The sequence below is a fragment of the Balaenoptera physalus genome (genome assembly GCF_965194825.1).
Source record: "Balaenoptera physalus genome assembly, chromosome: 2".
NCBI classification, from domain to species: Eukaryota; Metazoa; Chordata; class Mammalia; order Artiodactyla; family Balaenopteridae; genus Balaenoptera; species Balaenoptera physalus.
The window spans coordinates 91,994,309-92,016,686 of record NC_138883.1 but is presented as its reverse complement, the minus strand read 5'-3'; the positions used below and the strand labels follow the sequence as shown (position 1 = coordinate 92,016,686).

Genomic DNA, 22,378 nt, shown 5'->3' with positions numbered 1-22,378 from the left:
CTCCCCTCCTGTATCCTGAGCTTTTGGTTGGGCTCAGCCATCTGTTACCTGCTGGGACTCTGGCTGATAAAACCTCTAAGGCATGGGTATATGTGGGGAAGACCTGTTAATACAGAGCTTAGATTTATTCTGTTTTGTTCCAAGGAGCAGAAATAGGACCTATGGTTAGGAGTTAGTGGGAGAAAAGGTTCATTCTTTATGAAAAAGATATTTCTAAGAATTAAAGTTTTCTATGCATAGATTGGGCTATCTTGGGAGAAGGTGAGTACCTTTCTAGGTTGGAGAGGGATTGGTATGTTAGGAAACAGATCAGACTAGATCATTGCTAAGGTTCTTTCTGAATTTGAGTATCTCTCTTTTTAACTTGGAGTATCTATTCCTGTCAAGAACTCTCCCTGTCTCCTTTTCACATTCTTTTCTACTTTATTTTACATTTTTTCCTCCCTGAGAATCTAATAAGTTTAAATTAAACTTGCTTATCTGGGTTGGAGAGATGGGGTAGAGTGGAGCACGGATTCAGATAAGAAATTGGCGAATGTTCAGTGTTTACAGCTTGAAAACAATCTGTTTGTGCACTCACCCTTTCTATCAATATACAAATACCATGATTTGTTTAACATGTTTTGCACTTTTCCTGACCTTTTTCATCCTGTGCGTGCACCCTGGAGCAAATGGCTCCACAAGGAATTTTTCTACACGCCAAAATCTTTGTTTTATTCTTTCAGTTGTTACTTAAGTTGGTGAGGGTTTTGCTCTTTTCATAAAAAGAGACAATTCTAATTTGAATGAAATAGCATTAGTCTCTGAAAGACACTCCTTAAAAGCAGATGGAAACCGACTTACTCTGTCCTCTAAACTCAAAGGTTCCAGCATCAGGCTTGCATAGTGTGTCTTCGCTGTGGTGTTAAGGGAGAGCCACTGGGAGAACTCCAAATGTAGAACAGCCTTTCCTTTACTAATTTCTTCTAGGTCATGATGGGTCAGCCCCAACTTCAAGCTGCAAGTTTGATATTTTCTAGAAAGCAATGATATCCGTGGCCCTTTACCCTAAACCCATCCATCTTCCAAGAGTGAACTTCTGGCTGCCTAGGAGCAAGGATTCAGGGAGGGCTGGACCAAGAGATCTGCTCTGCATGGCTCTGGGGAAGCCATTCTGGCCCAAGGCAATACGATGCTCATTCTGGGTAACTATAATTCCCAAGAATTATGAGACCAGTTTGAACTGGTATCTTCTGGGCATCAAAACCCCCAAACCTCTTCCCACTTTTTTAAAACTGAAGTTTAGTTGATTTACAATAGTGTTAGTTTCATGCGTACAGCAAAGTGATTCACTTATGTATATTATATAGGTCCATCCATGTTGCTGCAAATAGCAATATTTCATTTTTTTATGGCTGAGTAATATTCCATTGTGTGTGTGTATCTTCTTAAACCAATCGTCTGTTGATGGGCACTTGGGTAGTTTCCACATTTTGGCTATTGTAAATAGTGCTGCTATGAACACTGGGGTGCATGTATCTTTTCGAATTAGAGTTTTCATCTTTTTGGGATATAAGCCCAGGAGTGGGATTGCTGGATCATATGGTAGCTCTATTTTTAGTTTTTTAAATAATCTCCACACTGTTCTCCATAGTGGCTACACCAATTTACATTCCTACCAACAGTGCAGGAGGGTTCCCTTTTCTCCACACATTCTCCAGATGTAGACTTTTTGATGATAGTAGACTTTTTTGGAGATAGTAGACTTTTTGATGATAGTCATTCTGACCGGTGTAAGGTGATACCTCACAGTGGTATTGATTTGCATTTCTTAATAATTAGCAATGTTGAGCCTCTTTTCATGTGCTGATTGGCCATCTGTATGTCTTCTTTGGAGAAATGACTGTTTAGGTTTTCTGTCCACTTTTTGATTGGGTTGTTTGTTTTTTTGATACTGAGTTGTATGAGCTGTTTGTGTATTTTGGATATTAACCCCTTGTAGGTTTCATCATTTGCAAATATTTTCTCCCATTCCATAAGTTGTCTTTTCATTTTGTTGATGGTTCCCTTTGCTGTCCAAAAGCTTTTAAGTTTGATTGGGTACCATTTGTTTATTTTTGCTTTTATTTCTTTTGCTTTGGGAGACTGATCTAAGAAAATATTGCTACGATTTACATCCAAGAATGTTTTGCCTATGTTCTCTTCTAGGAGTTTCATGGTGTCATGTCTTATATTTAGGTCTTTAAGCCATCTTGAGTTTATTTTTGTATATGGTGTGAGGGAGTGTTCTAACTTCACTGATTTACATGCGGCTGTCCAGCTTTCCCAGAACCACTTGCTGAAGAGACTGTCTTTTCTCCATTGTATATTCTTCCTTTGCTGCAGATTACTTGACTGTAGGTGCGTGGGTTTATTTCTGGGCTATCTGTTCCATTGATCTATATGTATGTTTTTGTGCCAATACCATGCTGTTTTGATTATTGCAGCTTTGTATTATAGTCTGAATTCTGGAAGGTTTATGCCTGTAGCTTTGTTCTTTTTCCTTGGAATTGCTTTGAAAATTCTGGGTCTTCTGTGGTTCCATATACATTTTGGGATTTTTTTCTAGTTCTGTGAAAAATGTCACAGGAATTTTGATAGGGATGACATTAAATCTATAGATTGCTTTGGGTAGTTATGTCCATTTTAACATTAATTTTTCCAATCCAAGAGCATAAGATATCTTTCCATTTCTTTGAATCATCTTCAATTTCCTTTATTAATGTTTTATAGTTTTCAGCATATAGGTCTTTCACTTCCTTGGTAAAGTTTATTCCTAGGTATTTCATTTTTTTGATGTGATTTTAAACAGGATTTTTTTTTTTTACTTTCTCATATTGTTGGTGTAAGGAAATGGAACAGATTTCTGTATATTAATCTTGTATCCTGCTACCTTGCTGAATTCATTTATTAGTTCCAACAGTTTTTGTCTGGAGTCTTTAGGGTTCTCCATATAGAGTATCATGTCATCTGCAAATAGTGACAGTTTTACCTCTTTCCTTCCAATTTGGATACCTTTTATTTCTTCTCTGATTGTTGTGCCTAGGACTTCCAATACTATGTTGAATAGAAATGGTGAGAGTGGGCATCCTTGTCTTGTTCCAGATTTTAGTGGGAAGGCTTTCAGCTTTTCACTATTTAACATTATATTGGCTGTTAGTTTGTCGTAATGGCTTTTATAATGTTGGGCTATGTTCCCTCTATACCCACTTTGGTGAGAGTTTTTATCATGAATGGATGTTGAATTTTATCAAATGCTTCTTCTGCGTCTGTTGAGATGATCATGTGGTTTTTGTCTTTCCTTTTGTTGATGTGGTGCAACACATTGATTTTGCATGTGAGCCACCTTTGTGACCTGGGAATGAATCCAGCTTGATCATGGTGTATGGTCCTTTTTATGTATTGTTGGATTCAGTTTGCTAATATTTTATTGAGGATTTTTGCATCTATATTCATCAAAGATATTGGCCTGTAATTTACTTTTTGTGTAGTGTCTTTGTCTGGTTTTGGCATCAGGGTGATGGTGGCTTCATATAATGACTTTGGGAGTGTTACCTCCTCTTAAATCTTTTGGAATAGTTTGAGAAGGCTAGGTATAAGTTCTTCTTTGTATGTTTGGTAGAATTCCCCAGTGAAGCAGTCCGGTTCTGGACTTTTGTTTGCAGGGAATTTTTTTCATTACAGATTCTATTTTACTTCTAGTGATTGGTCTGTTCAAATTATCTGTTTCTTCTCGATTCAGTTTTGGCAGGCTGTATGTTTCTAAAAACTTGTCCATTTCTTCTACGTTGTCCAATTTGTTGGCATATAACTGTTCATAGTATTCTCTTATGATTTTTTGTATTTCTGTGGTATCAGTTGTTATTTCTCCTCTTTCATTTCTTATTTTATTTGGGTCCTCTCTTTTCTTCTTGATGAGCCTGGCTAGTGGTTTGTCAATTTGGTTTATCTTTTCAAAAAACTGGTTCTTGGTTTTATTGATCTTTTCTGGTTTTTTAAAAAATCTCTATCTATTCCCTCTCTGATCTTTATTATTTCCTTCTGCTGACTTTAGGTTTTGCTTGTTGTTTTTCTAATTCTTTTAGGTGGTATGTTAGGTTGTTTGTTTGAGATTTTTCTTGTTTCTTGAGGAAGGCCTGTATCGCTGTGAACTTCCCTCTTAAAACTGGTTTTGCTGCATCCCATAGATTGTGTAAGATTGTGTTTCCATTGTTGTTTGTCTCGAGGTATTTTCTGATTTCTTCTTTGATTTCATTGTTGACACATTGGGTTTTTTAGTAGCATGTTGTTTAGTCTCCATGTGTTCATTTTTTCCCCATTTTTCTTTCTGTGGTTGATTTCTCATTTCATACTATTGTGGTCAGAAAAGATGATTGAAATAATTTATATTCTCTTAAAGTTCTTGAGGCTTGTTTTGTAACCTGGGAAGTGGTCTATCCTAGAGAATGTTCCATGTGCGTTTGAAAAGAATGTGTATTCTGGTGTTTTTGTTTTGGATGTAGTGTCCTGTAGATATCAATTAAGTCCAACTGGTCTGTTGCGTCATTTAGGACCTCTGCTGCCTCACTGAGGAAGGATCTGTCCATTGGTGTCAGTAGGGTGTAAAAGTCTCCTACTATCATTGTATTCCTGTCAATTTCTCCCTTTATGTCTGTTAGTATTTGTTTTATATATTTAGGTGCTCCTATATTGGGTGCATGTATTATTGAGTGTAATATCCTCTTCTTGTAGTGATCCCTTTGTCATTATATAATGTCCTTCTTTTTCTTTATGGACTTTGTTTTAAAGTCTATTTTGCCTGATATGAGTATTCCTACCCTTGTTTTCTTGTCATTTCCATTTGCATGAAATATCTTTTTCCATCCCCTCACTTTCAATCTGTGTGTGTCCTTCTCCCTGAAGTGAGTGTCTTGTAGGCAGCATATTATAGGTTCTTGTTTTTTATCCAATCTGCCACTGTGTCTTTCAATCAGAGCATTTAGTCCATTGACATTTGAAGTAATTATTGAGAGGTATGTACTTACTGTCATTTTAAACCTTGTTCTCCAGTTGATTTTGTAATTCTTTGTTCATGTGTTCTTTTTCGTTTTTCGTTTTGTGGTTTGATGGTTTTTTAAATATTATGTTTGAGTTTCCTTCTTTTTGGTTTTTGTGAATCTATTTTATGTTTTTAATTTGTGGTTACCCTGGTTTTCAAGTATGTTGACCCATAACTATATCTACTTGCTTTAAACTGAGAGTCATATAAGCTCAAACACATTCTAAACAATCTACGTTTTTTAGTCCCCTCCTCCAAATTTTGTGATTTTGATGTCCTATTTTACATCTTCATGTTTATGCTTTTGCTATTAATTGTAGATATAATCACCTTTACAACAATTTTTTGATTGTTTTTTAATCTATGTACTGGCTTAAGTGATCTTCAATCCTTTTATATATTTGCCTTTCCTATTGGGATTATCCCTTTCCTATAGATTCTTGCTTTTCTATTTAGAGAAGACCTTTCAATATATATATATATTTTTTCCTGGCTGCACCACATGGCATATGGGAGCTCAGTTCCCTGACCAGGGATAACACCCGTGCCCCCTGCAGTGGAAGCGTGGAGTCCAACAACTGGACTGCCAGGGAATTCCCTCCGTATTTTTTTTTTTAGGGTAGGTTTAGTATTGCTGAATTCTTTTAGTTTTTGTTTATCTGAGAAATTTTTTCTCTCTCCTTGTATTCTAAATGATAATGTTGCCCAGTGCAGAGTATCTTAGGTTGCAGGTTTTTCCCTTTCAAGACTTTGATTATATCATGACACTCCCTCTGGCCTGCAAAGTTTCTGCAGAGAAATAAGCTGATAGTCTTAATGGGGGTTCCCTTGTAACTGAATCTTTCTCTTGCTGCCTTTAGAATCCTCTCTTTAACTTTTGCCATTTTATTTATGATATGTCTTGGTGTGGGTCTCTTTAGTTTCATCTTGTTTGGGACCCTTTGTGCTTCCTGTACCTGGATATCTGTTTTCTTCTTTAGGTTTGGGAAGTTTTCAGCCATAATTTCTTCAAATACACTTTAGATCCCCTTCCCTCTCTCTTCTCCTTCTGGAACACCTGTTATATGTAGATTGGCACACTTTGTATTATCCCATAGGCCCCATATGTTGCTTTCATTTTTTTTTCACTTTTCTTTCTGTCTGCTGTTCTGATTGGGTGAATTCCATTATTCTGTTTTCCAGATCACTTATTTGTTCTTCTGTGTTATTTAGTGTGCTATTCATTGCTTCTAGATTGGTTTTTATCTCAGCAATTGAGTTGTCTAATTTTGACTGGTTCCCCTTTATAGTTTCTAGTTCATTGTTTAATCTTCATTTCTATTGATAATCTTTATTAATTCTTCAGCATTTTTCTTACCTCCTCTTTGAACTTGGCTTTAGTAGACTGGTGAGGTCTATTTCATTATCTGTTCTTTCAGGGGGGTTCTCTTATTCTTTTAACTGGGAATAGTTCCTATGCTTTTTCATTTCACTTAACTGTTTCTCCTAAATTCATAGAGACAGAGAAAGTTATCTACTGTGGTCTTGGAGGGGTGTTTTATGTGGGAGCATCCCTGTGTAGACTGTGTGATTCCAGTATTTTTGGTGAGAAGGCTATTTATGGTATGGATGCTAGCCACGTCTTTCCTCAGAGTGTGCTGGCCATTATTCCTTTGATAGAGGATGTGATTGGTGTTGTGCATCCATAGCCTGCACTGGATGTTGGGTGGGGCCTCCTCTTTGCTCTGTGGCTGTCACAGCCCTGTCAGGGTGGTGTCTGCTCCACAGTTGTTGGAGTAGAAGCCCTGAGGGTCAGGTTTGACAAGGCTCTGTTGCCCTTGAGTGTGTGCTCTGTCCCAAAGGAGGTGACTGCTGAAGCAAGTAAGGCCTGTGTGGTCACAGCAAACCTAAGTGCCACCCATGCAGGTGTCCATGGTTCTGCTGAGAAGCAGCCCAAGGTTGTGTCCCTTTCTGTTGTGTTCATCCCAGACCTAGTGCCAGGCTGTGGTGTGGAGTGGGCTGGTGCTGGAGGCCAGGGTGCTGTGGCTGCGGGAATCGAGGTGGTTGTGCTACTGTCTGGAACCTGGACTGCCTCTGTGACAGGCCACTCTGAGGACCTGCCCACCCCAGATCCGGCTCCAAGCTGTGGGGTGGAATGGGTGGAGATGAGTGCTCTTGCCAGGAAACAACCTCTGCGTACTCCTTTCCCAGGGCCTGTCCACCCAAGTCATGCGTTTCTGTGGCACCACCTGGTGTGTGTGCTGACAAAATCCACCGTGGCCAGACCCGTCCCTGCCTGAGATTCCGCACTTAGTCACTGCTTATACTGGCAGCCCAGCCCCACATGAGTTTCAGACTGAGAAGTGTGGCAAGGTGGCAGCTGTCAGTGCTGGTCTCTCTCTGCCCTGACTGCTAGCAAGCCGGCACGTGTGCACCCCTCACAAGCAGAGTCCAGTTCCCTCCATCTGTCCCAGCAGACCTCCCAGCAGGCAAGGAAGCTCCTCGGGGTGAGGGCTGTCCACGTGGACCTTCCCTCCTTCACAGATCGTCCCAGGGGTTCCAGTCGCATCCCGATGCCTTCTTTTTTATTTTATTTTTTCCACCCTACCCAGCTTCTTGGAGATCTTTCCTGCCACTTTGGTCGAATAAGAAGTCTTCTGCCAGTTTCCAGTTGGTTTTCCGTGAGAGTTGCTCCACATGGAGATGTATTTTTTTTTTTTTATAAATTTATTTATTTATTTTTGGCTGCATTGGGTCTTCAGTGCTGTGCACGGGCTTTCTCTAGTTGCGGCGAGCGGTGGCTACTCTTCACTGAGGTGCGTGGGCTTCTCATTGTGGTGGCTTCTCTTTCTTGCCAAGCACTGGCTCTAGGCACACGGGCTCAGTAGTTGTGGCTCAGGGGCTTAGTTGCTCCGCTGCATGTGGGATCTTCTCGGACCAGGGCTCGAACCCGTGTCCCCTGCATTGGCAGGCAGATTCTTAACCACTGAGCCACCCGGGAAGTCCTGTAGATGTATTTTTGATGTGTTTGTGGGGGGATGTGAGCTCCACATCCTCCTATTCTGCCATCTTGATCCTCCCCTCTCTTCCCACTTCCTAATAGACTCATTCTTCCACAAGTCCCAGGCAGGAGATGATCTTCATGGGGCCAAAACAGAATCTCCAGGCAACGAGGGCATGACCTGGCTATCTCTACTATTTCTGGACTGAGTGTAGGAAGAGGAGGGTAAGGCCCAGCAGTGACAGACCTCACCTCTTTTATACTCTTCTCCACAGCTCCAATTTCATTCAAGGGACCTACGTAATAAGGGCAGATAGGCTCATATGCTGGATATGGAAGCAACAAAGCTCATGCTGGAAGTTCTGTGAACAGTGTCAGAAACTGGTGATTAAAATCGAAGACCTTCCTGAGCTGATAACAAAGGGCTTTTTATTAAAACCAGACAGCTAATCAGCAAGCTTGTACAGCCTAAACTCTAGCACTGCGGTCATTTTAGCCAACACTACTCACCTCTGCAAAACCGCATCTTGTAAAGAATCAAACCAGATGAGAGAGACACACGTTTGGTAAATGAACACCTACCAAATGTGTCTTCACTTGGAGTCAAGTCAAGCGTTGCAATGTGGAGCAGCCACCCAGGAGGCAGTCGCTCTTTGTTTTTGCTAAGGAGGGCCCTGTACCCAAGAGAGTGGCGGCCAAAACAGGTCACCAGAGCACAAAGCTTGCAGTGCTACTTGCTGAATGAAAAAATAAAACAAGTGAAGGTGACACTAGAAAGGCAGCTCTAAAACATGAAGTTGAGAGCCTTGGGTTCTAGCTCTGGTCCTGCCACCAAAGAACCGGTAAGGACAGACTACCTTTCCTTCCTGGGCTTCTAAGCCTTCATCAGTAAAACAAAGGGCTTGGGCTAGATGGATTGGGGCCCCTCTAAATTTGCAATGTTGGGATTCTCTGATGTGCATTAAGAGTTATTTTCCTGTGACACTGTGGAATCAAAAATGACAGCTTCAATTTAATGGGAGATTCTGGGGGACTCCCTTATTATTCAAAACAAATTAGCAATCCTGAAAAAAACTTTTTGTGTTTGCTGCTTGCACTCTGCCCCAAAGATGTATAGCACTCAATGGAACCACTTCTGCGTCTTCTGGCCAAAAGTTGCTCATAATAGCCTCTGGCTGGCTGATAAACTACAGTCAGAAGCAGGATTTTGTTGGCCTCTAAGGTGAAGAGAACTCCATGTGGGCTGATGACTAGCAGTGAAGCAGGAGAGCAAGGGGATATTGGGAGTCAAGGAATTCTGGGGATATTTCATTTCAAATGTCCTCAAAATACCCTTTATCATTTTTTTTTTTTTCTTAGTTTGCTACTTTGCAAAGGCTGTGGCTTCCTTCTGGATTCAACAGGTACGGACAATTTGAAATGAGTATTTGTTGCTTCAATGACAAGTTGAAACTTTTTAGAAAGAAAGCAGTTTTCTGGCTCATGGGAGCTGATAGCAATTCATCTTGTGAACAAGGGAAAACTACTTGCCAACACACTGGTTCCATTGGTAGTGCTGGAGATAGCCCTGGGGGCAGCTGCACCTGTAGCCCCCGATGATGTTCTGGCAGCCATGCTGGCAGCGATGGTTCCCTTCGCACTCGTCCACATCTGAAAAAGAAGGCAGAGTCGCCTTTAAGTCACATCAGTGCTTGTCTCAGAGGTGTTCTCTGAAGCAACATTTATATGCATTTCAAAGTGAAAGACAATTTCATCAGAAATCTGATCCTTAAAAAATTATTCTACCACCAAAAACTTCAAGAATATCTACTCTGGAGCTTTTGATAAGTCCAAGGAAAAAAACATTCATACATCCCTGGTAAAGTCCACAAATAAAAATGATGAAGAAACTAACGCAAGGCACAAGAGCACTCTATGAGACAGCTGTGTAAATTATTTATATTTCCTTATTTGTGCCAGAATTAGAAACCAAAATGTCAGTACAAGAACAAAATCCTAAAAACTACAAGTAAAACATTTAATCATATATTAGCAGAAGAGCTATTCCTCATGTATTTAATCCACCTTGAGGGAATCCTTCTAAGACTCTGGATCCAGTGACTAGAAAATTAGTCAAATTCAGGAATCTAGCTATTTTTCTTGACTGGGTCATTCCCTATTCGACTGAATTAACAACTGAGCAGAAAAAGTCTTGTTATATTCGGGAGAAGCATGTGTTACGGACACAATCAAGCATGAGACAAAAGATGGATCTCTAAGATATGGGACCCGTGCAAACTAGAGAAAACGTTTCCCATCTTCAGCTGGCTGTCTCCCCTGTGCTCAGTTCTGATGTCCCCTAGAGGATGACGATGCAGGTGTTTATAGGGCAGCTCCACAAGGACCGACCAGCTGGATCAAGCTAAGGGCTCTACTCACCTTCACAGCTCGCACCGCTCTGATCAAGTGAGAATCCCCGCTGGCATTCACAGGTGAAGCTTCCGGGAGTATTCTGGCAAATGCCCTTAGACCCACACAGGTTGATGTCAGAGGTGCATTCATTGTTATCTGTAAGAAGCAGTGGGGGAAAGGAGAGGGTGAAACTTCCCCGGAGCTGTCTTTGTGTTGTTTGAAAGAAAGAAAGAAGGGTGATTTGCTCAGAAAAGGCCAATAACTTTTCACATACACGCATGCACACACACACACAGACACACATACATGTACTCACATATATTTTTGAGTTTTATCTTCTTATTCCAACAGCAGAAGTGCTCGAAAACAATCCCTTAGAGGAATAGCGGCACTCCATATAGGATTTTTCCCCTCCCACTTACCAATGCAGGCAGTATGGTGTTGGGTAAATCCAGGAGGACATTTACATGTGAAGCTGCCAATGGTGTTAACACACAGGAACTGGCAGTTGTGCTGCTTAGTTGCACACTCATCAAGATCTATAAGAAAATGCAAGATGGGCATTGGAATTGAGCTAAAGCCCAGATACCTAGAAGCTGCCCTAGGGAGCAGCTCTTGAGTTTTCTTTTCTACATCTCAAATGACCTGGTCAGAAGAGAGCCACAGCAAATGGCTAGGAGGAATCCAGGAGATAAGGGTTTGAAAGATAAAGTATGGTTTCAATTCAGACCAAAAATGCATTTCTTTGGGGATCCAAGAAAAACCCATTCCCTTTAGTTATAGGAATGCAGAAATTTCTCAGCAAAGAAATGTCCAATAAATTATAAAATTTAAATGAATTACAAAATGAAATAAAAGATTAAGGATTCTCAAAAATTTCCAAAGCACTGAAAAGATCTATTCAAGTTAAAATATAAAAAGAAATGTTGGGCTTCCATGGTGGCACAGTGGTTAAGAATCTGCCTGCCAATGCAGGGGACATGGGTTCGAGCCCTGGTCCGGGAAGATCCCACATGCAACGGAGCAACTAAGCCTGTGCACCACAACTACTGAAGCCCATCAGCCACAACTACTGAGCCCACAAGCCACAACTACTGAAGCCCGTGCGCCTAGAGCCCGTGCTCCACAACAAGAGAAGCCACCACAATGAGAAGCCTGCGCACCGCAACAAAGAGTAGCCCCCGCTCACCGCAACTAGAGAAAGCCCGCGTGCAGCAATGAAGACCCAACACAGCCAAAAATAAATAAATAAATTAATTAATTAAAAAAAGAAATGTTGAGGGTGGAAATGAATTTCTCGGCTTGGTTCTTTCCTGTTTGCTGTTTTTAATCTTCTCAAATGAGCTGGTAAACCAGGTCAAACCAAACAAAACTAACTTTTTTTTTAGATTCTCCTTTGGATAAAACAAAATTGAGTAATCAGGAAGGAAACAAAGGAAAGAAAAAAAAATCATTCTGATAAGCTAATAGCATTTTTTAAAAGACTGCCTACAGTATTTATCCAACATTATTTTCCACTTCTCAATAAAATCCTCCGCTTTGACCAGGCCTCTTTCCTCACTGCCAGAGCTTGTGGCTCTTTCTGAACTCCATAGCTATTTTAAACCTTCAAGAGATACAAAGTGTGTTCCAGCTTTTAGTTGAATTTTAATCAAAAAAAAAAAAGAAACTGCAGAGAATTTAGGAATCTATCGGCCTACCTTCCTTCCTGCCTGGCTCTCTGCCTGCCTCCCTCCCTCCCTTGTGATCTTCTTTTATCACTGTATACAGAGCTGTGCTTGGAGCTGCAAATCAGTGCCAGTTCCTGGCTAGACTAATATCTGGAGTGGACCTGAACTAAAGAACTGCCCATATTTCTCCCAGTGCTAACATCTCTTAAAAAGGAGCCAATCCTGTGCTCTTTCCATTGCTGGGGAGTTGCTGTTTCCGCTTTTCTGGTTTCTGCATGATCGGCAGCTGTATGTCTCCTGCCAGCAGGTGGCCTCCCTTCTCTATGACCCCAGGGGACTTGCTAGAGCACCGTCACACGGTTACTGAAGCTTACCTGCAAACAGGTGAGGGGGACAATTCAGTGATTTTTAAAAAAATTTTATTTCATATTGGGGTATAGTTGATTAACAATGTTGTGTTACTTTCAGGTGTACAGCAGAGTGATTCAGTTATACATATACATGTATCCTTTTTCAAATTCTTTTCCCACTTAAGTTATTGCGGAATATTGAACAGAGTTCCCTGTGCTATAGAGTAAGTCCTTGTTGGTTGTCTATTTTAAATACAGTAGTGTATATATGTCAATCCCAAACTCCTAATCTGTCCCTCCCACCCACCTTTCCCCTTTGGTAACCATAAGTTTGTTTTCTAAGTTTGTCTGTTTCTGTTTTGTAAATAAGTTCATTTGTATGATTTTTTTTTAGATTCCACATATAAGCAATATCATATTGCTTATATTGATAAGCAATTGATCATATTGAAATATTTGTCTTTTTCTGTCTGACTTACTTCACTTAGTATGATAATCTCCAGGTCTATCCATGTTGCAGCAAATGGCATTATTTCATTCTTGTTAATGGCTAAGTAATATTTCATTGTATATATGTACCACATCTTCTTTATCCATTCCTCTATTGATGGACATTTAGTTGTTTCCATGTCTTGGCTATTGTAAACAGCATTGCAATGAACATTGGGGTGCATGTATCCTTTTGAACCATGGTTTTCTCCAGATAAAACCATGGTTCAAAAGGAACCATGGTTCATATGGTAGCTCTATTTTTAGTTTTTTAAGGAACCTCCATACTGTTCTCCATAATGGCTGTACCAATTTACATTCTCACCAACAGTGTAGGAGGGTTACTTTTCTCCACACCCTCTCCAGCATTTACTATTTGTAGACTTTTTGATGATGGCCATTCTGACTGGTGTGAGATGATATCTCACTGTAGTTTTGATTTGCATTTCTCTAATAATTAGTGATGTTGAGGATCTTTTCATGTGCCTCTTGGCCATCTGTGTGGCCAAGGGGCACATTTCTCCATTTCTCTTTGGAGAAATGTCTATTTAGATCTTTTGTCCATATTTTGATTGGGTAGTTTGTTTGTTTGTTTGATATAGAGCTGCATGAAGTGTTTGTAGATTTTGGAGATTAATCCCCTGTTGGTTGCATCATTTGCAAATATTTTCTCCCATTCTGTGTGTTGTCTTTTCGTTTTGTTTATGGTTTTTCCTTTGCTGTGCAAGAGCTTTTGAGTTTAATTAGGTCCCATTTGTTTATTTTTATTTTTATTTCCATTACTCTAGGAGACGGATTGAAAAAGATGTTGTTTCAATTTATGTCAAAGTGTTCTGCCTATGGTTTCCTTTAAGAGTTTTAAGGTATCAAGTCTTACGTTTAGGTGTTTAATCCATTTTGAGTTTATTTTTGTGTATGGTGTTCAAGACTGTTCTAATTTCATTCTTTTACATGTAGCTGTCCAGTTTTCCAGGTACCATTTATTGAAGAGACTGTCTTTTCTCCATTGTATAGCCTTGCCTCCTTTATCATAGATTAATTGACCATCGGTGCATGGGTTTATTTCTGGGCTTTCTATCCTCTTCCATTGATCTATAGTTCTGTTTTTGTGCCAGTACCATACTGTTTTGATGACTGTAGCATTGTAGTGTAGTCTGAAGTGAGACTATACTTGATTCCTCCTGATTCCTCCAGCTCCGTTTTTCTTTCCCAAGATTGCTTTGTCTATTTGGGATCTTTTGTGTATCCATACAAATGTTAAAATATTTTGTTGTCGTTGTGTGAAAAATGCCATTGGTAATTTGATAGGGATTGCATTGAATCTGTAGATTGCTTTGGGTAGTACAGTCATTTTGACAATATTGATTCTTCCAATCCAAGAACATGGTATATCTTTCCATCTGTGTGTGTCATCTTCGATTTCTTTCATCAGTGTCTTTTAGTTTTCAGAGTACGGTTCTTTTGCCTCTTTAGGTAGGTTTATTCCTGGGTGTATTATTCTTTTTGATGTGATGATAAATGGGATTGTTTCTTTTATTTCTCTTTCTGATCTTTTGTTGTTGATGTATAGAAATGCAACAGATTTCTGTGTATTAATTTTGTATCCTGCAACATTAACAAATTCACTGATGTGCTCTAGTAGTTTTCTGGTAGCATCTTTAGGATTTTCTATGTATAGCATCATGTCATCTGCAAACAGTGACAGTTTTACTTTTTTTCCAATTTGGATTCCTTTTATTTCTTTTTTTCCTCTGATTGTTATGGCTAGGACTTCCACAACTATGTTGAATAGAAGTGGCGAGAGTGGACATTCTTGTTTTGTTCCTAATCTTAGAGGAAATGCTTTCAGCTTTTCACCATTGAATATGATGTTAGCTGTAGGTTTGTCATATATGGGCTTTATTATGTTGAGGTATGTTCCCTCTATGCCCAATTCCTGGAGAGTTCTTTTTTTTTTTTAATCATAAATGGGTTTTGAATTTTGTCAAAAGATTTTTATGCAAATCTATTGAGATGATTATATGGTTTTTATTCTTCAATTTGTTGATGTAGTCTATCACACTGATTGATTTGCAGATATAGAAAAATCCTTGCATCCCTGGGATAAATCCCACTTAATCATGGTGTATGATCCTTTTAATGTATTGTTGGATTTGGTTTGCTAGTATTTTGTTAAGGATGTTTACATCTAAGTTCGTCAGTGATATTGGCCTGTAATTTTCTTTTTTGGAGGTATCTTTGTCTGGTTTTGGTGTCAGGGTGATGATGGCCTCATAGAATGAGTTTGGGTGTGTTCCTCTGCAATTTTTTTGTAACAGTTTCAGAAGGATAGGTGTTAACTCTTCTCTAAATGTTTGATAGAATTTGCCTGTGAAGCCATTTGGTCCTGAACTTTTGTTTGTTGGGATTTTTTAAATCAGTTTCAATTTCAGTACTTTTGATTGGTCTGTTCATATTTTCTGTTTCTTCCTGGTTCTGTTTTTGGAGATTGTACCTTTCTTAGAATTTGTCTGTTTCTTCTAGGTTGTCCATTTTATTGGCATACGGTTGCTTGTAGCAGTCTCTTATGATCCTTTGTATTTCTGTGGTGTCAGTTGTAACTTCTCCTTTTTCATTTCTAGTTTTATTGATTTGAGCCCTCTCCCTTTTTTTTCTTAATGAGTCTGGCTAAAGGTTTATCAATTTTATCTTTTCAAAGAACCAGCTTTTAGTTTCATTGATCTTTTCTATTGTTTTCTTCATCTCTATTTCATTAATTTCTGCTCTGATCTTTTTGATTTCTTTCCTTCTACTAATTTTGGGTTTTGTTTGTTCTTTCTCTAGTTGCGTTAGGTGTAAGCTTAGGTTGTTTACTTGAGATTTTTCTTGTTTCCTGTGGTAAGATTGTATTGCTATAAACTTCCCTCTTAGAAATGCTTTTGCTGCGTCCTGTAGGTGTTGGATTGTCGTATTTTCATTTTCATTCGTCTCTAGATATTTTTTGATTTCCTCTTTTACTTCTTCAACGATCCATTGGTTGTTCAGTAGCATATTGTTAAATATTTATTTGGGTGTGCCGCGTCTTAGTTGTGGCACATGGGATCTTTGTTGCTACTTGTGGGATCTTTTAGTTGTGGCATGCAGGATCTTTAGTTGCACCATGTGGGATCTAGTTCCCTGACCAGGGATTGAACCTGGGCCCCCTGCATTGGGAGTGCAGAGTCTTAGCCACTGGACTACCAGGAAAGTCCCTAGTAGCATATTGTTTAGCCTCCACATTCTTTTAGTTGATTTCTAATCTCATAGTGTTGTGGTTGGAAAAGATGCTTTACATGATTTCAATTTTCTTAAATTTACTAAGGCTCACTTTGTGGCCCACCATGTGATCTATCCTGGAAAATGTTCCATGTGCACTTGAGAAGAATGTGTATTCTGTTGCTTTCAGATGAAATGCTCTGTAGCTATCAATTAAGTCCATCTGGTCTAATGTGTCATTTAAGACCTATGTTTCCTTATTGATTTCCTGTCTGGATTATCTCTCCATTGATGAAAATGGGGTGTTAAAGTCCCCCACTAGTATTGTGTTACTGTCAATTTCTCCTTTTATGGCTGTAAGTATTTGCCTTATATACTGAGGTGCTCCTATGTTGGGTGCATATATATTTACAATTGTTATATCTTCTTTGATTGATCCCTTGATCATTATGTAGTGTCCTCCTTTGTCTTTGTCTCTTGTAACAGTCTTTATTTTAAAGTGTATCTTGTCTGATATGAGTACTACTACCAGCTTTCTTTTGATTTCCATTTTCATGGAATACCTTTTCCAACCCCTCACTTTCAGTCTGTATGTGTCCCTAGATATGAAATAGGTTTCCTGTGGACAGCATATATACAGGTCTTGTTTTTCTATCCATTCAGCCAGTTTACGTCTTTCAGTTGGAGAATTTAATCCATTTACACTTAAGGTAATTATCGATATGTATGTTCTTATTGCTGTTTTAAAAATTGTTTTGGCTTTGTTTTTGAGGGTCTTTTCTCTTCCCTTCCTCTTTTGTTCTTTTGGATTTCTCTTTCTTTTTTGTGTGTGTATCTATTGCAGATTTTCAGTTTGTGGTTACCATGAGGTTTTGATATAGCAATCTATATATAAACAAGATTGTTTTAAGTTGCTGGTCTTTTAATTTCAAATGCATTTCCAATATCCTGCATTTGTACTCTCCTCGTCTCACCATTGCTTGTTTTGATATCCTATTTGGGTGTAGGTGATTTCCTACCTTCACTGTATGTTTGCCTTTACCAGTGAGCTTTTCCATTCATAATTTTCTTGTTTCTAGTTGTGGCCTTTTCTTTTCAGCCTAGAGAAGTTCCTTCTGCATTTTTTGCAAAGCTGGTTTGGTGGTGCTGAATTCTCTTAACTTTTGCTTGTCTGTAAAGCTTCTGATTTCTCTGAATCTGAATGACAGCCTTGCTGGGTAGAGTATTCTTAGTTGTAGGTTTTTCCCTTTCATCACTTTAAATATATTGTGCCCTTCTGGCCTGCAGAGTTTATGGTGAGAAATTAGCTGAGAGTTTCCTTGTATTTTGTTTCTTTTCTCTTCTTGCTTTTAATATTTTTCTTTGTGTTTAATTTTTGTCAGTTTGATTACTATATGTGTCTTGGTGTGTTCCTCCTTGGGTTTATCCTGCCTGGGACTCTCTGTGCTTCCTGGACTTGGGTGACTGTTTCCTCTCCCATGTTAGGGAAGTTTTCAGCTATTTATCTCCTCAAATATTTTCTCAGGTCCTTTCTCTCTCTTTTCTCCTTCTGGAACACCTATAATGTGAATGTTGGTGCATTTAATGTTGTCCCAGAGGTCTCTTAGACTGTCTTCATTTCTTTTCATTCTTTTCTCTTTATTGTGTTCCATGGCAGTGATTTCCACCATTCTGTCTTCCAGCTCACTTATCTGTTCTTCTGCCTCAATTATTCTGCTATCGATCCCTTCTAGTGTATTTTTTATTTCAGTTATTGTATTATTCATCTCTGTCTGTTTGTTCTTTAGTTCTTCCAGGTCTTTGTTAAACATTTCTTGTATCTTCACAGTATGTGCCTCCACTCTTTTTCCAAGATCTTAGATCATCTTTACTATCATTACTCTGAATTCTTTTTCAGGTAGATTGCCTATCTCCACTTCATATAGTTGTTCTTCTGGGATTTTTATCTTGTTCCTTCATCTGGGACATATGCCTTTGCTGTCTCATTTTGTCTAACTTTCTGTGATTGATTGCGGTTTCCATTCTGCAGGCTGGAGGGTTGTAGTTCTTCTTGCTTCTGCTGTCTGCCCCCTGGTGGATGAGGCCTGTCTAAGAGGCTTGTGCAGGCTTCCTGATGGGAGGGACTGGTTCCTGCCCACTGGTGGGTGGAGGTGTGTCTTATCCCTCTGGTGGGCAGTGCTGTGTCAGGGGGTGTGTTTAGTGGGCAGTTGTTTACTCAGGAAGACTTTATGCAGCCTGTCTGTTGATGGGTGGGGCTGTGTTTCTGCCCTGTTGGTTGTTTGGCCTGAGGTGTCCCAGCACTGGAGCCTACAGGCTGTTGGGTGGGGCCAGGTCTTGGTGAGATAAAGGCAGTGTCCAGGAGGGCTCATGCCAATCAGTACTCTCCAGAACCACCACCTCCAGTGTTTGTCCCCACTGTGAACCACAGTCACCCCTACCTCTGCAGGAGACCCCTCCAGTTACCAGCAGGTAGGTCTGGCCCAGGTTCTTATGAGATCACTGCTTTTTTCCCTGGGTCCTGGTGTGCATGAGATCTTGTGTGCACCTCCAAGAGCAGATTTTCTGTTTTCCCCAGTCCTGTAGAATTCCCGCAGTCAAACCCCACTGGCCTTCAAAGCCAGTTTCTCTGGGGGATCCTCTTAGCGTTGCCAGACCCCCAGGCTGGGGAGCCAGTGTCAGGCTCAGAACTTTCACTCCTGTGGGAGAACTTCTGTGGTATAATTATTTTCCAGTTTGTGGGTCACCTACCCAGTGCGTGTGGGATTTGATTTCATTGCGATTGCGCCCCTCCTACCATCTCATTCTGGCTTCTTCTTTGTCTTTGGATGTAGGATACAGTAAGTCCCCTACATATGAACCTTCAAGTTGAGAACTTTGAAAGATGCAAATGTGCATTCACCTGTCCAATCAATCATGTAAGTTAGTTCATGTGTCTGGTGTACATTGTCTTGTGTGCATCCTCTACAAGTGGTTGTGCTTTTGTGTACTTTACTGTACAGTACTGTATAGAATACAGTACTGTACAGTATCTTTATTTCAAGCCCAGGATGTCTGGAAGCAAGTGTAAAAAAAGCACTGGTGTAGCTGGTACTACTGTACTTTTCAAGGTTCTGTACTGTAGGATTAAAAATGTTTATTTTTTGTGTTTTTTTTAATGTATTATTTGTGTGCAAAGTATTATAAAACTATTACAGTACAGTACTATATAGCTGATTGTGTTAGTTGTGTACCTAGGCTAACTTTGTTGGACTTATGAACAAATTAGACTTACAAACGCACTCTCGGAATGGAAATCATTCGTATGTAGGGGACTTACTGTATATTTTTTGGTAGGTTCCAGTGGGGTTTTTTTGTGAATAGTTGTTCAGCAGGCAGTTGTGATTTTGGTGTCTTCATAAGAAGAGGTGAGGTCACATCCTTCTAACCCACCATCTTGTCTCTGCCTCCAACCTTACAATACTATCTTTAACTACACCATTAATAACAGCAACACTTGCTGTTTTCACATCCAAGAAGGGGAATCCAAGAATCCCCTTCTTTCCTCTTACTTGGTTCCTACCCATCTCTCATGGGGTGAGTGCTGGTCCTTCATTTCCCCTGGGGTCATCCTTCTAGCCTCGTTCCTCTGTTTCAATAGTACATGTATCTGCACCATTCATTTTGATATTTAGTCATATATGCCAAGTATGTAGAAGAATTTAGACCTTATGGGAAAAATAGGAGAGTCTTATATTGTAAGTAGATCTGTAAAAAATTTTTTGTATTCCTAAAATCAGAGTATTACAGATGTTTTCCCTATTAATACATTGTAAAAGAACATAACTACTACTATACATTTAATTTATTTTCATTTTCTCTCTTAATTGCTAGAAATTTTTAGGATTTTTCTGCCCCCACAAGTTAGAAAGATGCTGTAAATTTGTTTTGATTCATACAGGTAGTATACACACTGAGAGACATTTTCCCCCTGAAGTTGGTTTTACATTTACACAAATAAGTTTGTGGCTGTGAGCTGTAGCCTCACGCTGCCCAGAACTCACTATGAGCCACAGATGTAGAATAAGTTCTATGTTTTAAGACAGAATTTTTGAGTAGCTCTCTCAACTTCCTCTCCCCATACTGCAGGATTATATAGGACTTGTGCTGCACAGGAAAATTTCAAGCATTCTCCATATGTTATCCTGTATTACCTGCATCTTAACTCTCCCCCTTTCAGCAGACAGAGGAAAAGGGTTGATGGCTCTACTTCTCTTTGCTCTCCTCTTCCACTCCATCCTACCATTTAACTTTCTTTACTTCCCTTTTCCTCCTTCCAGGCTTCATGGCAGAACACACTAACTCTTATTCTGCCATCTGGTCTACCTTTCCTTCTTCAAATTATCCTTGAGTCTGACTCACTTGTGCTATTCACTCAATATGTGAAGTTCTTATTACAAGAACAAATTTATACCAATATAATTTTGCAAAGGATAACTTCTGGTTGATCAGGAATTTCTTCAGAGAGTTTTGCTGTTTCTTAATTCTTTGTAATATCTGTGTCTCAAGCTGCTGGGGGTCAGGAATGGCCCTATTTTGCAGAACAAAAACCTAGACAAAGTGTTTACTTGATTAGGCACAGTGTTCTCTAGGATCATGGCACTGATTAACCTGAGGTAGGCAGGACCATGCTGGGCTATATAGTTATTGAATAGACTGATTACATGCTTTCTGTTTTCTATTTATTGCATTAATGTGATCAGGTGTCTGATCCACTTGAGCCTTGGAGAGCTGGCCCTGCTGTCTGAGATGCTCATGGACGTACCCCATGGATGCCCATGGGGCAGGCAGTGAGGATAGCTGCTGCCACTGGTCCTCTGCAATCTCCCTGGCCTCAGCCTCCCTCCAACCAGAAAAGGAGGTGGGTCACAGGGAGGCACTTACCCCAGGGAAGCACTTCTTGCCTGCAGAGAGGGTCTTTCAGCTTTGGATCCCTCGAAGGCACAAGGAATGCGACCATGTGCCCACGAGACAGATGAGTGGGTGAAGGCAAATTCTACTTTACCTTTGCAGCTCCTTCCATCCTCCTGCAGAATGTAGCCTTTCGGGCATGAACACTGGTAACTCCCTTCTGTGTTCTTGCAGATAAAATTGCAGGGTTTGGGGGCCTGGTTGCACTCATTCAGATCTATGATCAAAGAGATACAGTGTGACCGCCCATCATCTAAAAAGATGCCTAAATGCTCAATACCCACAGCATCTAACAAAGAATCCTAGTTTTGAAGAAGGAAAAAGTAAATTCTGTGTAGTCTTTGATCACTGTCTTACATTTCCTTAAGAAAGTACACAGGCTTTTTAGATTTTTAGTTTGAGGATTGTTTTTTTTTTTTTTTTTTCACCATAATGTACAATTTCCACCTGGGAATAAACCTGAGCATCAGAAATAGAGCACTTACCTATGCAGGCAGTTCCGGTTATATCTGGAGTATAGCCAGTTTTACAAATGCAGTGATACGATCCTCTGTCATTGACGCATTCCCCATTCCGGCAAACGTCATGAATAACCTTGCACTCGTCAATATCTATAATGTAATGAGTAGAAAGTAAAATGAGAAGGACATTATAAAGTGGACAACATTCATACATAGGGGTCACTTCACTGTAAATACTATAACTGTGTGACTATATTATGGACCTAAGGAATTAAACCAAAGGGACGACAGCGTAAGTTTCATATGTAATGGTAACTATATTGAAAGGGAAATGAATAACTTTATTAGACTATAGGGGAAAACTTAATAATTGCTCTTCTAAGTTTATATTGTTTTTCTCCATTGGGTCCAGGAGAACAACCATCTCATCTAGACATATTTAGCTCCTTGCTCCATCTCATGCCATCAAGCTTGCCTCCTCCAGACATCTCGTAAATGAATCACAGCAGAAGATCCTTTTGATAAGAAAATCCCATTTTCTTCTAATAGTGTATATGTCCAAAATAAGGAAAGTTTTCTTTCTATTCTTTTTGTTGTGTTTAAAGTTAATCCTGAAAAATAACAAATTGCATACTACTGGGGAAATGGGACCAAACTTCCCTCCTTTGGTTGAGGGAGGCATCAGTGGATGGCTGGGCTGAGTTTTTGCAGCCTGCTAGGGAAGAGAGACCCTTACTCACAGCTCCACCACAGGGAGAAAGATTTGGTCAATATGTACTCTTGGGCATTAAAGATACTGT

The 22,378-nt window shown here is 39.7% G+C and overlaps 1 protein-coding gene across 2 annotated transcripts in view; it reads right to left on the bottom strand.

Annotated features, from left to right (window-relative positions):
• The window catches only part of FBN1 (fibrillin 1), a 253,387-nt gene that overhangs the window by 7,454 nt on the left and 223,555 nt on the right, over positions 1-22,378 (bottom strand). For both annotated transcript variants that reach the window (XM_082452979.1, XM_082452978.1), the window contains exons 59-63: positions 21,603-21,728; positions 21,212-21,334; positions 10,850-10,966; positions 10,455-10,583; positions 9,567-9,686 (exon numbers count right to left, since the gene is read on the bottom strand). In XM_082452979.1, the coding sequence (XP_082309105.1) occupies positions 9,567-9,686; positions 10,455-10,583; positions 10,850-10,966; positions 21,212-21,334; positions 21,603-21,728 (615 nt within the window). The remainder of the gene's footprint in view (positions 1-9,566; positions 9,687-10,454; positions 10,584-10,849; positions 10,967-21,211; positions 21,335-21,602; positions 21,729-22,378) is intronic.